The sequence below is a fragment of the Lactuca sativa genome, chromosome 1, assembly GCF_002870075.4.
Source record: "Lactuca sativa cultivar Salinas chromosome 1, Lsat_Salinas_v11, whole genome shotgun sequence".
In the NCBI taxonomy this organism is placed as follows: domain Eukaryota; kingdom Viridiplantae; phylum Streptophyta; class Magnoliopsida; order Asterales; family Asteraceae; genus Lactuca; species Lactuca sativa.
The window spans coordinates 151524316-151540354 of record NC_056623.2 but is presented as its reverse complement, the minus strand read 5'-3'; the positions used below and the strand labels follow the sequence as shown (position 1 = coordinate 151540354).

Below are 16039 nucleotides of genomic sequence, written 5' to 3'. Positions count from 1 at the left end.
CTTATCCAAGTTGGAGACTGTTGGATAAGGTGTCTATGTCCATAACTATTTCTGGTATGTACTTGACCCGACCCAGCATGGTCCATTTGGGTGGCATGGCATCATGCATTTGGATAGACTAAATGAGAGAAATAACACTTGTGGTTTATTATTATATTATAAGTTCTAATATATTAATAGTATTATTTAATTAGTATTGATCAAGAACTAATTTGGAATTAATTAAGTGATCAAAAGATAACTAATTAAATATATGGGTTGATTATGTAATCATCCATAACTTGTATAGTAGGCTAAAAGGCTCCATGGATTATCAAGTTGGGTTAAACCCATAGGATGCTCCATGGGAGTTACAAACCCATGGTTCATGGAAATGAAGAGTCATGACACATTAGGGTTTACATGATGTAACCTAGATGGGTCACACTATATAAGTAAGATCATCTCGACCAAAATCGGCTACACACAAGAACAAGAGAGGGCTAGGCCAATTTTTAGATTGTTTGTATTCTCTCAAAAGTCATTCCAAAGGCATTTGGTGTTGTGTGAAGCATTTGAGTCATCACACTTGGGGTGCTAGGCTCACAAGGTTTTAAGGAATCAAAATCAACTACAAGGTATGTAATTCTAACCAACTTTTTAGTTTAAAAGTTCCCCATGTACGCTATATAGGACTATGAACCTTGGAAATCATATTTTGCATGTATTTAGACAAACATAGATCAAAACCCATCACAAATCCCTTAAACCAAGGATCTGATTCAAACTAGTAACGTCCCAAAACTTAAAACCAATTTTTTTTATATTAATTAAACCAACAACCAAAAATATTTATCAAAAACCATAAAATAATCATAATGTATCCAAAAACATCCCAATGTAAATCAGATTCAATTAAGCGGAAAATCGTGGTGTGTGTAGTGTGATCATCTCGAGCTCTTCTCCTTCGATCCGGAAGTACCTGAAACATAAACTGAAAAACATAAGCACAAAGCTTAGCAAGTTCCCTAAAATACCACATATCATACATATATGTCAGCTCAAGGTTGTAATGGATCTATATCACCCCCCGAGTCTATTTCAACTCATGTGTCAGCTCAAGGCTTTACCAGGTCTATTTCACCCCCGAGTCTATTTCAACTCAATCAGTATTTTTCAACCGCACGGGTCTATTTCACATCTAGGTCTATTTCACCCCACATACATACAACAAATAGGCATACATGCATACATCAAGACTCACAAAAACAACAAGCACATCCAACCCTAATATCCTATAGTATATTGAGCAAACTCACCTCAGTCTGCTGAAAGTCAAATAGATGATCGGGCTGCTGAACTGCAGAATTCCTGTACTAACCAATCTAACAAAATCCTAATTAATAATTGGGACATAATCATAACTGGGAGTTAAATCAACTAATCCCGCCTTCCAACGTAAAATGACCATTTTACCCTTCCCTCAATTGGCCCAAAAGCCGCTGCCCAAATTCAATGGTACAAAAGCCCAATAATGGCCCAATTCCTAAAGGACACCCAAAGCCTAATATGAGCCCAAATCCAAGAAGGCCCAAGACCTAACAATGGCCCAAAATCAAAAGACTTGTGGCCCAGCAAGGGCCCAAAACCCTAAAGTCCAAAGGCGGCCCAATCATCAAAAACCCAAGACTAGGTCACATACGCTAAGCGTACGCCTAGTACGCCCGACGTACTAGGTCGCTTCCACGGAGTCGGGGATCCAGACGTGTACACGTTGCGTACGCATTAGTACGCTCAGGTTACGCCCCCTCTAGCTACTTCATCCATTAAGGTTATGTTTGGCATACGAGCTGAAAAGGTAGCTGTTAAATAAAAAGCTAGCTGATAAAAAATGACGTTTGGTAAAACTAGCTGAAAAGCTAGCTAAAATATATAAAATTACATAAAAAGACAATCAAGAGTATGTGTTTCTATAATTAATTAAGGGGTATCTTTGTAAAATTTTAAAAAAGCTCCTAAAAAGCTAGTCTAAGTAGCTTTTTAAAAAGCTAGCTTATAAGCTACTTTTTGGCTTACCAAACACGACAACATAGAAAAGCTCGAAAAATAAGGTAGCTTATCAGCTAGCTGTGGCACGCCAAACACAACCTAAGTCCTTATATTTTAAGACCAAACATCCAAAATTTTGATCCAGACCTTGGGGAACGTCTTAATCCATAAAGTCATTAACTTGGTGCCTTTGCATGGCTTAAATGGATCCAAATCTTAGATCTAGCATCCTACTTTCACCAAATGGGCATATGCTCATGCATGGTTGATCCTCAACCATCAAGATGCTAACTTTATGAACTAATTTCAGAAACATTAAGAGGGGCAACTCATAACTTCTACAATGAAAAAACCCCACTAGAACTCATGCATGGGACCAAAATGTGCTCAAAGCAAGCTCTAATCTAGATCTTGCAACAAAATCATCAAGATAGAGGCTTTATACCTTAATGAGGCCAAGAAATGAGTGTAGATTTTGGATCTAAAAGCTCCTACTTGACCAAGGCTCCTTCTTCAAGTTTCGTCTTCTTTAAGGCTCACCAAGCACCTACTAAAACACACACAAAGGGTTATATCTCTCTAGATGAGCTAGGGTTTCGAAATAGGACTCAAAAGGGCAATAGAGGCTGGGAAATGAGAGAACCTTAGGACATAAGGTTGCTTAAATAGGGTCCAAACCTTAAAATTAGGGTTTGTCCTCTAATGACGTACACCTAAGGTACGGGAGGTACACCTAGCGTACACACTCCCATCTTGAAATTTCAATAACACCCCCTAAGGACCAAAATGGAAACTAAAAAACACACCAAGGGTCAAAATGAAAAATAGCTTGAATCGGGTGTTACAAGTATAGATTTGACTTATCTCTCTTTTATGATGTTTTGGTTTGTAAAACTAAGATTTAAAACTTCGCAATTGATGTTATTTTTGAATTCCTAATTGACTATACTCTAATGGCATTTATGAATTACTGTTGATATGATATTTGGGATGTTTTGTTACAAATGATTTTAAGTATTAACGACCATGATTTTTATTATAAATATGTTTTGAAAGAAAATGATCTAAATATTAAAGGTTATGGTTTTCTATATATATTCATAAAAAATAATAATTTGAGGCATTACACCGACACCACAAACATCTTCTCCTGAAATTTCTTCACTCTATAAAAGACACTATGTTTTCATTTTGTTTTTTCAATTTTGACACTCTTTTTATTGCAATTTAAACATTATGTTTATGATTTTTTTTGCAATTAACCATTTACCCCATCACTCGGTTGCCACTTCTAATATGGCATGGGACTATGACCTGGCATTATTTGTTTAGGTGTCGTTGGTGTTGCATGATGACATGTCCAACCTCATGCTTATTTTGTCTATTGTTAAGCCTCGTGCAACAGCCTCATGCATGGAATAAAGAACCATCTCTCTTTCTTTCCTATTCTTTTTTGCTTGTTTCTTAGACCGCCTGATGTCCATGGTTTATATGGACCTTGCTAGGGTATTTTGAACATCTTGTTTTAGTGATTAAAGATGGCAAAAGTCAATAGCAAGGACTCCTAACAACTTAAACATAGTAAACAATCATGTTTTTGTGTTTCTAAAGCCTAACCGAGAGACAAGAAAGTGCAAGTATAATCCTTTGTCAAAATGAGATAACTGAGTCAAAGCTTTAAAAAAAATAGTAACATGTCAACATACCACTTCAACATTCCATGTCAATATCCCATGCCACGTCAATAGTGGCAATCAGAAGACCAGATAAATGGTCAACATTGCAACAAAATCAGAAACATAGTGATTAAATTGCAAAAATAAATAAATAAATAGTGACTTTAGTGCATTTACATTTTTAAACACTATATAAATCATAAAGGATTTCACATTGTCATTCCATATGCTTAAACTATAAGTGATTCAAGAAATCAAATCATCATAATTAAACTTAAGTAGTAAAATCATCAATATTAAACTAAATTAAAATCCCTTGCTTCCGCATATGAGATCATTAGCAGTCCTTCAATGATGAAAAATAAGGATTTTGGTCACTGGTGTTTAAACATAAACAAAATCAACATTAAGCTTGTCAAAAGGGTGAAGAACATGACCAACAAAATCGCAACATGATTCCATTAGTCCAAGACCATAATATGAAACCTAAACAAAATCAGAAATAAGATTATTGGGAGAACAACACAAGATCATCTTTGATTCTTATAGAGAAATGGTGGTGTCATCTAGTTTTTTTAATTGTAAACTTAACTCTATTACACCATTGTAATTTAACTTTTGAGACAATGAAGGAAAAGAAGTCACCAATTAAGAATTGTACTTTCACTTTTTTCGTTAGGACATTCTATGGTAATCTACTTGAATTTTTTTGAAACAGAATATGAGTAACTATTTACCTTTTGCTGAGTTGCTTGCTTGGTCAAATGTTAAAAGTTGACTTGATGTTCTTGAAGCTGCTTCTGTAAGTCAGCATTGCTTGTTTCAAGCAGTGCTATTTTCTGTTTCAAAAGTTGAGAAAAAAGAGACAGATTCATAAGTTTTGTCTATATGTTCATTAAGGGTATTCACCGGAAATTTAACAAATGTCTTACTTGAAGCTCATCAAATATATGGAAGAGAAACCAGGCTGTTTCTGAAGAAACCTCGACTTTTTGCTAGTGTTATTTCCATCTCAACTTCCACAATTCTTCTTTCTAAATCCCTAGAAGCAAATATCTATAACAGGAAGAGAAATAACATGTCAGAGGTAATCTAGATATTATAAATGTAAGTACACATATAGAAAGAGAGGAATGGGAAAGAGAAACTACAAATTAAGCAATTGTAGATTAAAAGCAAACCTCTTTGAAATTCATCATAAGCAAATGAGATAATAATATTCTGCTCTCAGCATCCTGCCATAACCTAGTAAAATCAAATGATACGGTCTTTTAGGCTCATAATTAGCATGACTAAATTCAATTTTAGAGGGGATAACAAAAGCATATATAATACTATCCTCAAGAATCCTCCAATTACAAACTTTGTATTTCATGTACAATTGATCCAGGAATGATTTAATTTCCACCAACATAGAAGCTGTAAAATTGGTGTTACAAATGACATGATCATATCAAATAAAAAACCATGAGATTTTACTTTTTGGAAACTATGTAAACTCATAGCAAGTAAGATTTCCAAATTTATTGATCAATGTTTGAACATTTTATTCCAAATGACTATGAACAAATATTGTATTCTGTACTTTTGTGCCAAAATATTGTAAGGAGTATATATTCGTTAATGTTGAACATAAGATCAGTTTATATATTAACACAGCCAACTCTATGTGCTTTTCCCAATTTGGTCGTAATTTTTTTTTGCTCAATAGGTCATTAAATTTATAATTGACCAGTTAAATAGGTTTACATATATACCATATTGACTACCCAAAAAATGTCCACAAAGTTGGTTGTGCTGAGTGAAAAAAAGTGTCATTTTCCCTAAAATATATACAACCTGGTATTATTTATATTTTGAAGAACCAACTCTGGGACAGGAAAACACCAAAACTAAAAGCACCTTCATTACCATTAGAAAATGTAAAACAACCTGAAAGAAGACTGCATAGAGATGAGGAAAGGAAAGTGTAAGTCTGCTGAGTGAAAAAGTATTGCCTTCACTGCCAGCTGGAAATACATTTATATATTTATTGCTGTGAAAACATATTAGAAATAAGTTGGTTTGTGTGCTTGTTTATATAAGTTATGAGAAAAGGGTTTATGGGATAAAAGTACCTTATGGGCCATGATCCACTGGTACGCCAGACTTCCTTTGGGACAAAGCTTTAAAGGAAAATATTTTATCTAACGAAAAAGAAATAGATTAAAATTTTTGAAATGAATGCAGAAAATGAAAACATGAAATAAAATACTATCACTTAGTTATTATCAGCATTAACTAAAAAGTATTACATAAAAATGACATATACCTTTAAAGTGGGCGCCTTCTACACACAGATAATAATAGTTCAGTAGAGCTATATCAAGGCTAGGCCACAGAATGCGATCTTTGCTTAGGATGTATTCTCCTGTTGTTGTTTGGAATGCAGTGAGATCTCCACCAATGATGTGATTCCATGACTTGTAATAACCCAGCACATCTTCTTCTTCTTCTTTTTCTTCTTCTTTTTTTCCATCATCATACACAAAACTCACCCCACACTCCTTGCTAACTGCATCACCAATATCATCCGGTGCCCACCTCACACTAACAATAACGTGGTCACCACATTCCATCTCATTCATCCCAAACATCCAATGGCTTAACAATATTACACAATCTCCACCTGCATAGACACTGTCAATGTAATGGTCGTATATCCAGGTGAGATTCTTTGTTATATTACTAAGTTTGATCACCGGAAAATCAAGGAGAACATAATCTACTAATACAAGCTTCTCATCAGGAAATGGAGAAGCCAACTGACAACAAAAATTTATTCCAGTGAGGTGGTTAGGAGATGATGGGATGGTAAATGACATCGATAGCCCTGTGGTTCTATCTGTAATCCAATTCGGCATCTCTTGGCCTTCATAAATTGTGCTGAATATTCCAAATTCGTAATACATCTGACAAATACAACCACCTTTATTAAACACAGTAATAATTATGTACATAGATAATCACACAAAGACATAGTTAACCAAAGCAAACCTGGATTTCAGATTCCTCTGATTCTCCATAACTAGAAGAAGTTGTCACGTGCTTTCCGTTAAGAAAGTCTAGCTTAGTCCAACCCAAACTACATAATAGCTTTTCCTCAACCCCTGCCATTGGTTGGATTTTCACCATGCCTTCACATTCAAATGATGAAAATGCCACGATCCTCCGTCCTAGTGAGAACTGGAGTGGAGACATTTGTGGATCAAATACAACTTTTCGTAGCAAAGGTTTATTAGAATCAAAATGAAGGTTTAAATGTGTGAGTGTATGTGGAAGATGCTCGACTGTTGTCAGCATTTTACAATCTCTCATACTAAGTGTCTCAAGCCTAGGAAGGGTTTTCACACAACTAGGCAGGGAAACGATAGGATTTTCATCCAGATATAACTTTTTTAGCATATACAGGCAACTGAAGTCCGTGGGAAAGGATTCAGTGGACAAATTATTATTCTCAAGTGACAACCTTACTAAAGATCTCGGTAAAGAAATCACAGAAAACTTTGAATAACTTGGCATAGCGTGGAGAACAACAGTGGACGAAGACGTTATTGTGTTTATGCGAATATTGTTAGACTTCAACATTTCCGATGAATCCATATCCCTAATCTTGATTTGAGATTCACCGATATAACAACCGTTTAGCAATAGTGTTTTAACTTTCTTTAACATCCCTAAGCTTCTTGGAAGTTTTTCAAGCTTCTTGCAGTAGCTCAGATCAATGAGGACAAGTTCAAAACATTGTTCAATTGATTCACAAACCTCAAGCAATCCAATACAGCCTTTGAGTATTAAACTCTCAAGTTTAGGGAGGTGATCGAAGCCACGAACACTACGAATCTGTTCACAGAAACTTAAATTAAGAATTTTCAATGATCCAAGCAATCTTTTGTCTTTTGTGCATGATCCAATCAATTGCTGAAATTGAGATAAGATGCAATATTAGTGAAGTTTGTCAAATCGGCATAGAACAGTAATACATGGAGATAAGTTACCTTTAGCCTCTTATGAAGTCGTTGTGGATAGCTATAACAAATCTCAAATGATTCAATGTTGCTATATGACATGTCAAGAGCAACCACATTCTCCATTGATAAGTCTGAAGGTATAGATTTCAAAGGGAACCCATGCATACACAACCATCTTAATTCTTTTGGGAAATTCTTGTAAGAGCCCATTATTTGAACATAATTAAGTTGTAGAAGCATTAGCCTATCCATCTTACTCAATGCATCTGTTTTGAACTCAAGTGATCCATTTAACTTCTTTTTCTCAAGCATTCTCATGTCAAGGGTAAGGCCTAGAACATTTTTCGTACCCTAAGAAGGGGATGAAAAAATATTTTAAAATGTTAGACATGAATATAGAAATACAAACTGCTTTAAACAACTATACATAGCCCCTTACCTTTTCTTGATCCAATACCATAAACGACTCATGGCCCCATAATCGACTTCGTTCCCATGGTTTGTAAAGTGATTCTTCACGTACCAAAAATCTTCCCATCTCTTGAACTAACTGATGCATCATCAATTCATTATTCCATCCGATACTAAGAAGGCATTTATCGATGAGATTCGTGATCCCAATTTTTGTTTCTATACCACATGCCTCTAATATTGTTACGACATCATCTCTATCCATTCCAACAAAAGTACAAGCAATATACTTAAATAAGTCCTTATCATTTTCTGATGGAAAAGAATCAAAGCTCATTCTCAAGATATTATTTATAGGGGAATCATTTTCTTTCTTCAGTCTGTCTATGTAACCCTCCCAATAAGTTACATCTCGATTATGTAGAGACCTACCCAAAACTTTAAGAGCCATAGGATGTCCTTCACAATATTTCACAATTTTTTGTGACACCTCTTCATAACCAGGCTTGGGATCGTTGCACATGAATGCATGAAAACACAAAAGTTTTTGTGATTCAGTAGTAGACAAGCCTTCAAGCTTGTGCTCTGCATGATTGGGTTTAATCTTTGTTTTGAATGGTGAACAACTCTGTGTCAACCATGCATCCTTTGTTGTTATTAGAATTTTGCTTCCTGGGTGAAACCTTTTGCTTCCAAGTAACGCATCTAGCTGATCGATACTACTAATATCATCAAGAACTAGAAACACCTTTTTACGGGCTACTACACTCTCTATCATTGAGGTGTATATAGAAACATCACGAATTTGAACTAAACTTGGTTTGGAAATGTCACCATAGAGTTGTTTTTGTACATCAATCATCCCATTATATTTTTCATCACATCGCCTACTGATATCTGCAATGAAGCTGCTTTTGTCAAATTCATGAGAATGTAGCACATAGACATATTTGGCTAAAGACGTCTTCCCAATCCCACCCATACCCAAAATAGTAAGTATATCTGGCATATGTGATGATGCATCTTTCAACCATGATATGATGAATTTAATGGAATCTTTCATCCCAATAAGTTGTGGTAGTGGAAACCTTGAGGATATGTGCAATCTACGGAAGATGTCCTTGACAATTTCATCAATGAACTCCACCTCTAGCCTAGAATTTCATTTTAGTAAGAAAAACAAATCATAATAAAAAAAAACTAACATGTCATTTTAAAGAATTATTTTTCCAATGATCCAAATCAAAATTACATATTAAGCTATTATATAATTATGTTTTTCATATCATAACTATTTTTGTATTTACACTTCTAACCAATAACCATGTAAGCATATAATGTGCAAGGTCATAATTATCATCTGTAAAAGGACTAGAGCCACTAATGTATTACAAGAATTCATTAAAGCACCACCAAAGTTCATTGTGTTTCTACAAAACCATCAAACTTAAATCACAATGCGGTTTTGAATGAATCTAAACAAAATGTGAACAGTTATAAGTTAAGATTCAATATTTACAACTACAAGCTTTAAAATATCATAATAAAAGTTGATATAGTTTGAAGGTAGAATGCTATAAGAAGTAGTACATGCATTACAACTGTTTAAAATTTGGTTTATTAGTTAAAAGTATGCCAAATCATTAAAATGCTCTATCTACATGAACTAATTTTAAGAAAATAATAAATGCATAGCAAATGTGTTAAAATTAGCAGGATGGCTTAACCGGCCTCTATGAATTAATTTGTGAGATCACTTAATTGCAAAAACCATATTGAATTCGAAGCATATATTTGTCCAAAATAAATGCATCAAAAAAAGATGCCTATTTGATGAATATGAAGGATGTGTTGAAATGCATAAGGAGACGATTATCTTGAATTTCCATGTACTAATTAAACAATATTAAAGGAGTATGGAAACATGGATAAGAAAGTGGTTACCTGCCATTTGCATCCTTCCCTTTTAAATCAGCAACTTCTCTAAGCGCTTTATTCCAAAGCTCTATCTTTTGAGCCCATTGATTTCTTTTATTTTCATCTGTCTCAGCCTCTATCATCTGTCTATGCTTAGCCATTGCCTCTCCAAAGCTATTTTCTTGCTTCCTGACATGGGTGGGCTCAACATGATAATAGATGGGGATTACAACATTGTTGCATTTCATACGTTGCTCAAGGATCAATACCAGTTCATCAAGACACCAAGTGGAAATAGCATAATTTTCAGACAACACGACAACAGAAGCCCTAGACCCTCTAATAGCACTCTCCAATTCTGGTTTCAGATCTTCCCCAGTTTCAATCTCTTCATCATCCAAGAAGGTGGTGATATTGGCATGAGTGAGGGCATTATAAAGGTGATTAGTGAAACTCTTACGAGTGTCAACACCTCTAAAACTTAAAAATACATCATATCTATGATCATGAGTTGATGAAGAAGATGAGGATCCTTCAGAAAATTCAGACAGAACAACCATTATGAGTTATGGGTTGACGACCTTTCACACTTCCCACGACTTTGTGTATCTCAATAAGTATTTTAAATCCCACAGTTTCCTCAATTGCGCCTCAATCTCAAGATCCCTCACATAAAAGCTCTACAGAAAAACTAAATTATTACTAACTTATATAACTTAAGTCTCATCAAAACAATTTAAACCTCAACAATGATCTATTCTACATAATTAAAACTTTAAGTGTTTTAAATAACAATACGTATGCACCTGCAAACTTTTCCATGTGAATTCAATAAACTTCAGAAATAACCAGCATATATACAGCTATGTATTGATATAGTATCATAATAATATTGAGATGGGAATTGTTTCAAAACTGCTTAATTACTCGGTTAATTAAATTGATTAACCTGCTTTTCCAGTTAAGTTCAGTGCATGAAATTATCAAACCAATGTATTCAATTAAACTAAACACCTAATACCATTCTAGAAACAACTAAAATATCCATTATTGCATCATATGAAAGGAATTGCAGAACATATAGGCAATTTCCAAACTTTCAATAGATATGAACAAACAATTAAAAGATCCAAACATAAGAAAGAATAAGTTTCTTGACATAGTTGTTTTATACATCCCCAATATTAGCAAGAACAATCTTTTCAAATTTGAATTTGTCTATCCATATAATATGAATTTGAACCTCACAGATTACACAACTTCTGAGCTTTTAATCACAAAAGTCTATACGATGTGAAACTAACTTGTAAGAATGTGACTTTACCTGCCTACAGAACTACGGTGAGGCCTGAAACAGCGAGAATTGCAGAAGATCAAATGGAGACGAGAAGGACGACGAGTGAAAACTGCAGAACCAACGCTGGTAAACGGCAAGTCAACGAGATAGAAAAGGGAGATAGCGAGAGAGGTGAGAGAGAATGTTTTACCTTGCTATGGAGAAGGGCTTTTATGATATTTCCTCTTTTAATTATTCTTTTACAAAAAATGTTATCGTATTTTTATTGCAAGTTACAGAAATAGTCCTTGCGGTTGTTAAAACATTGCAGTTTCTGTCAGAACTTTTTATTTATAAGGGGTCCATTAAGCATGGAGGTTGTTGCGGTTTTTGTCCCCCTGACTAAAATACCATTTGTGTTATAGTTTTAATGTAACACCCAAGTTTTATACAACCGGTAAATAGAAATATAAAAACGTGTAGATCATTCAGATCTCTCTACGACTTAAAAAAACATTAAAAAGATGAAATAAGAAGATAACATCTTTCTTAATCAACTCTGGCTTTAGTCAAATTGTAAATAATTACTCATTGTCTACTTTGCCTTGAAGATGATTATTTTGTTATAGTTTTTGTAATCATATTAATCTAGAAGTCCTATAGAAAAAGATGGTAAAAATAGATTTTAAAAATTTTAAATTAATTTAGGTGTTTTAAAGTTCTTTCTTGTTATTGAAATGATCGATACTAATATATGGATTGTATGTGTAAAAAAAAATGTGCGTTAGAATTATATGAGTATGGACTTGGGTGTAAGCATGTTAAAACCGCATAAGCCTATTAGATATGTTCATTGTCGTTAGCAACAAGGGACTTGGTGTGAATGATAGTCTTTTAATGTTTTAACTGGTTATCAAAAGTTAATTAGAAAAGTCATTTATTTGACATTACTCAACCAATCTCATTTGTTATCCAAACATTGAGCCAGTTTAAGCATGCTTCATGGAAGTCGCATTTAAATTTAGCCACTAGAATACTAAGGTACTTCAAATGTAATCCTATCAATATTAACAAGTCTTTTAGCTTGAGGTTAGCGGCATACATAAATGCTAATGGGGGAATGTGTTAGCATTAGAAGGTCAGTTACAAGTTTATGTTTGGTATGTGGAATTAAAGTCATTAATCTCTTGAAAGAGAAAGAAATAAATCATTTTTTTTGAACGACATAAGATTTAAATAAAATATATATATATATATATATATATATATATATATATATATATATATATATATATATATATATATAAAAAAAACTTAAGGTATAGCAAGAAACTAGCCTAAGACAACAAAAATTACAAGTTCATAGAATGTTGGAGCCATGAGTTCCAACTCTAGCAACCTTTTTGTTTCTCGAAAAAACCAATTAAACAAATACAAAACAATGAAATCAACTAACATATCCTTTCTGTACTTCTTAGTCTGAAAGATTAAACCATTTCTGAAGCACCAAATAACCCACATTCCTGTCATCAGAACCATTACCACCACCTCCTTCTTGTCTTGTCTCACATGCAGGACATGCACCCATTCTTGAGCTTCCTTAATCATCATGAAAGACGGGTTTGGGAATCCTAGCCACATAACAATCCGAGACCAAACCTGTTTTGCAATCTCACATTGAAAGAACACGTGATCATTAAGACTCCAATTGATCATCACATATCAGACAGACATCTGAATGATGGTATATCAGTAATTCCTCTGCGAGACAAATTTAGCCTCGTAGGAAATCTATCCAATGTTATTCTCCAAATTAGAATATTTACTTTTATAGGAACATCTGTTCCATTTCATAACCACTGACATTACCGGCAGCAACCCAACATCCAACGCTTATCTAAGCGAAGCCATTGTGTACTCACCCTCATCGCCAAGATGCCAAGTCCACATAAAGAAATAGACCATTATTTCTACGTCTTCCATATAGTCCAAATAATATGTTGTAGCTTCCGTTACATGTGAAGTTTGTGGATCATAAAGCTTTTTGAGATACGAAAATTTAAATTATCAGTTACATGTTGAATTTTTATGTGATAACATCTTCGCGATTGTGGTCTCTAAACCCATTTTTAGACGAAAGGGCCAAGCATATTAAGATTGGATTAATATGAACTTACGAAAAAATATCATATTGTATTACCAAAGGTTGTAAAGACTAACTCTTAAGAACAAATTGTAGATACTTCTACTAAAACCTTGAAAAGAATCCAACACACCTATTTGTAGGCGGGGAGGGGGGGGGGGGGGGGGGGTTACGGTTGTGTTAGAAAATTGGTTTAGCCAATTTTTAAAAATGGATTTTTTCCAATTTCATAAACGAATTTTCAAATCCTTAACATTATCAAAATGAATAAAGGTTGATATATTTGTATGTTTTATTTATGATACCTTCGTTTTGGTATATATCACACGTTCAAAATGAAATCAAGGTGAATGAGAAATTAGTATCTAAAGTTAGGTAGTTGGATGAATTAGAAAAAGAGTTTTAATGGGTTTAATAAATTGTGTGTGTGTATATATATATATATATATATATATATATATATATATATATATATGGGAGGAAGAAAAATATGGTAACATACATGACTAATGATGCGAAAGGTAATGACAGTTGATAGTGACAGTAGTCAAATAAAAGAAAAACATGGTAATGAAAACACTAATGTATCCTCATATGCAATGCACATGCAATTTGATGGGTATATTTTAACCTGTTTTAAAAAAAACGTCCGATATCTAACATTCCAAATTTCAAACCAAAAAATTCATTTTAAAAACCAGATTATGCATTAAAAACTCATTTCTGAAAACTTATTGTAATATTCCTTTTCATTGAAAGCACAAAGTTTAAACAAAAGTAAATTACAAAACCAACGGAAGTTGGATAGCAGAATAACTTTGAGTAGAATGTACAATCCTGTTGTGCCCTTTACTCGAACAACCTGAAAAACATTTACTTAACAATATAAGCAAAAAGATTAGTGAGTTCCATAGTATACCATATATTCCACCATACATATAATGTATATAAACAAAGGATCTTGGCTTCAGTTAATACATCATCACTCTAATCAAGCATGAGATACCAACATACATACCAACCATAGGTACCCTGTCATCAGATCATTACCTGCTCTCAACCATCTTACGATCATTGGTTCTGAACCATCATACAATCACTGACTCTCATCCGTCCCACAACCGTACCAATGCTACCACTAATATTGATGATGGGCTTATAATGCATAATCATACGTAGTTATTAAATAAGATAAACAATCGGATAGATAATTCTACCTGAGTGAAAGATCTATATGCTTAATAATCATTATAGAATGGTGTTTCCTAGATAATATATGATCCTAAAGGACCATACTAACAAAATCTTGATTCACATATATTATTTTAAGAGTTTAATTTTTGATAAATATTTATAATTCTTGTAATTAATTGGAAATTATTTATTTCATGAAAATATTAATTTGCAATTTCAACTATCAAATATATCATAAGGTATGATTTATTATAGCATGTACTTTCTTAAAGAGGTTTTTGTCTTATATATATATATATATATATATATATATATATATATATATATATATATATATATATATATATATATATATATAGACACACACACACATACATACACACACATACGGACACCCACACACACACACACATATATATATATATATATATATATATATGTGTGTGTGTGTGTGTGTTTGTGTGTGTATGTGTTTAAGTTATAAAATATGGAAAAGTTTTATATAAAAATATTCATTGTTTTCTTCTTTAAAATAACTCAAAGATGGGAAAAGGGATAGTTTTCTTTGATTTGTTTAATACTCATGTCATGCTTTAGAAGCATGGCTATTTTACATCAAAAGGCACAAGTCTTAAAGTGCTAAGACTCGTGGGTTAAAGACTAGTCAAAATGAGTTAAATACTTGGAAACTAGCTTCTTTTTTCTCTTGATCATTTTCTATGAAGTACTCTTCCTCTCCATACTATCTCTTGTTTTGTCTCTTAAAGTGTTAAGATCATAATGGAAGAAGATGATACTTACACTTCTTTTTGATTCATTACTTTAATTTTGAGTTAAAGCTTAAGAGTGTTCTTATTATACAAGGACTAACATCCATATCAAGTTGAGCTATTGTTGGTGTTTCTACTTAGGTGGAGTTCTACATCTACATTCTTCATCAACATCCAACCTCCCAAGATGGATCGGAGACTTCAAAGGTTTTATTTTGTTCTTTATTTGGTTGTTTTAATCTTTCTATGTTTGCAAAATGATCCTTGGTGGGTTAAAATAGTTTTAAGTTTATTCATAATTTTAAAGTTCTTGTTTCTGTTTCTAGTGTTTATTAGAAACTTATTTTTGAATAAAACACAAAATTGATATCAATATATCAAACAAGAACCATGCAATAAGGCCTAGACTGGAGTTATCAAGATATCCAATTTAAACTATGTATGATCCATACGATTTTCACTTAATGATCAACCAATACTACCAATACCTGTCCAATCATGACACATAAAAATATCATATAATCAATCTCATACATAACAAAGGCTTCATTGTCTACTAGCATATATGTACTTGTAACATCTTAAAATTTCAACCAAAAATTTTCATTTTTACA

The 16039-nt window shown here is 33.2% G+C and overlaps 1 protein-coding gene across 4 annotated transcripts; it reads right to left on the bottom strand.

Moving 5' to 3' along the window:
- Positions 1-3831: 3831 nt before the first annotated feature.
- Positions 3832-11538, bottom strand: LOC111916008 (disease resistance protein RPV1). 4 transcript variants are annotated; one of them, XM_023911651.3, is made up of 12 exons: positions 11367-11538; positions 10070-10722; positions 8154-9279; positions 7742-8065; positions 6741-7664; positions 6016-6655; positions 5822-5890; positions 5637-5739; positions 4886-4949; positions 4637-4760; positions 4442-4543; positions 3832-4190 (listed from the first exon to the last, which is right to left on the bottom strand). In XM_023911651.3, the coding sequence occupies exons 2-7, from the start codon at positions 10600-10602 to the stop codon at positions 5823-5825; spliced, it is 3615 nt and encodes a 1204-aa protein (XP_023767419.1). In that variant the 5' UTR covers positions 10603-10722; positions 11367-11538; the 3' UTR covers positions 3832-4190; positions 4442-4543; positions 4637-4760; positions 4886-4949; positions 5637-5739; position 5822. The 4 variants fall into 4 exon arrangements, with proteins under 4 accessions (XP_023767419.1, XP_042751327.1, XP_042751317.1 ...); XM_042895393.2 differs by having other exon boundaries at positions 3832-4543; positions 8154-9022; positions 9110-9279; XM_042895383.2 differs by having other exon boundaries at positions 3832-4543.
- Between the last annotated feature and the right edge of the window lie 4501 nt (positions 11539-16039).

What these genes read in the sequence shown, in the direction of transcription:
- LOC111916008 (XM_042895383.2), bottom strand. Translation starts at nt 10,602, where the DNA reads ATGGTTGTTCTGTCTGAATTTTCTGAAGGATCCTCATCTTCTTCATCA. An exon ending in GGGAAGGATGCAAATGGCAG is followed by an intron (nt 9,280 to 10,069) that starts GTAACCACTTTC and finishes ATGAAATTCTAG; the next exon opens with GCTAGAGGTGGAGTTCATTG. An exon ending in AGAAGGCGCCCACTTTAAAG is followed by an intron (nt 5,891 to 6,015) that starts GTATATGTCATT and finishes CTTTTTCGTTAG; the next exon opens with ATAAAATATTTTCCTTTAAA.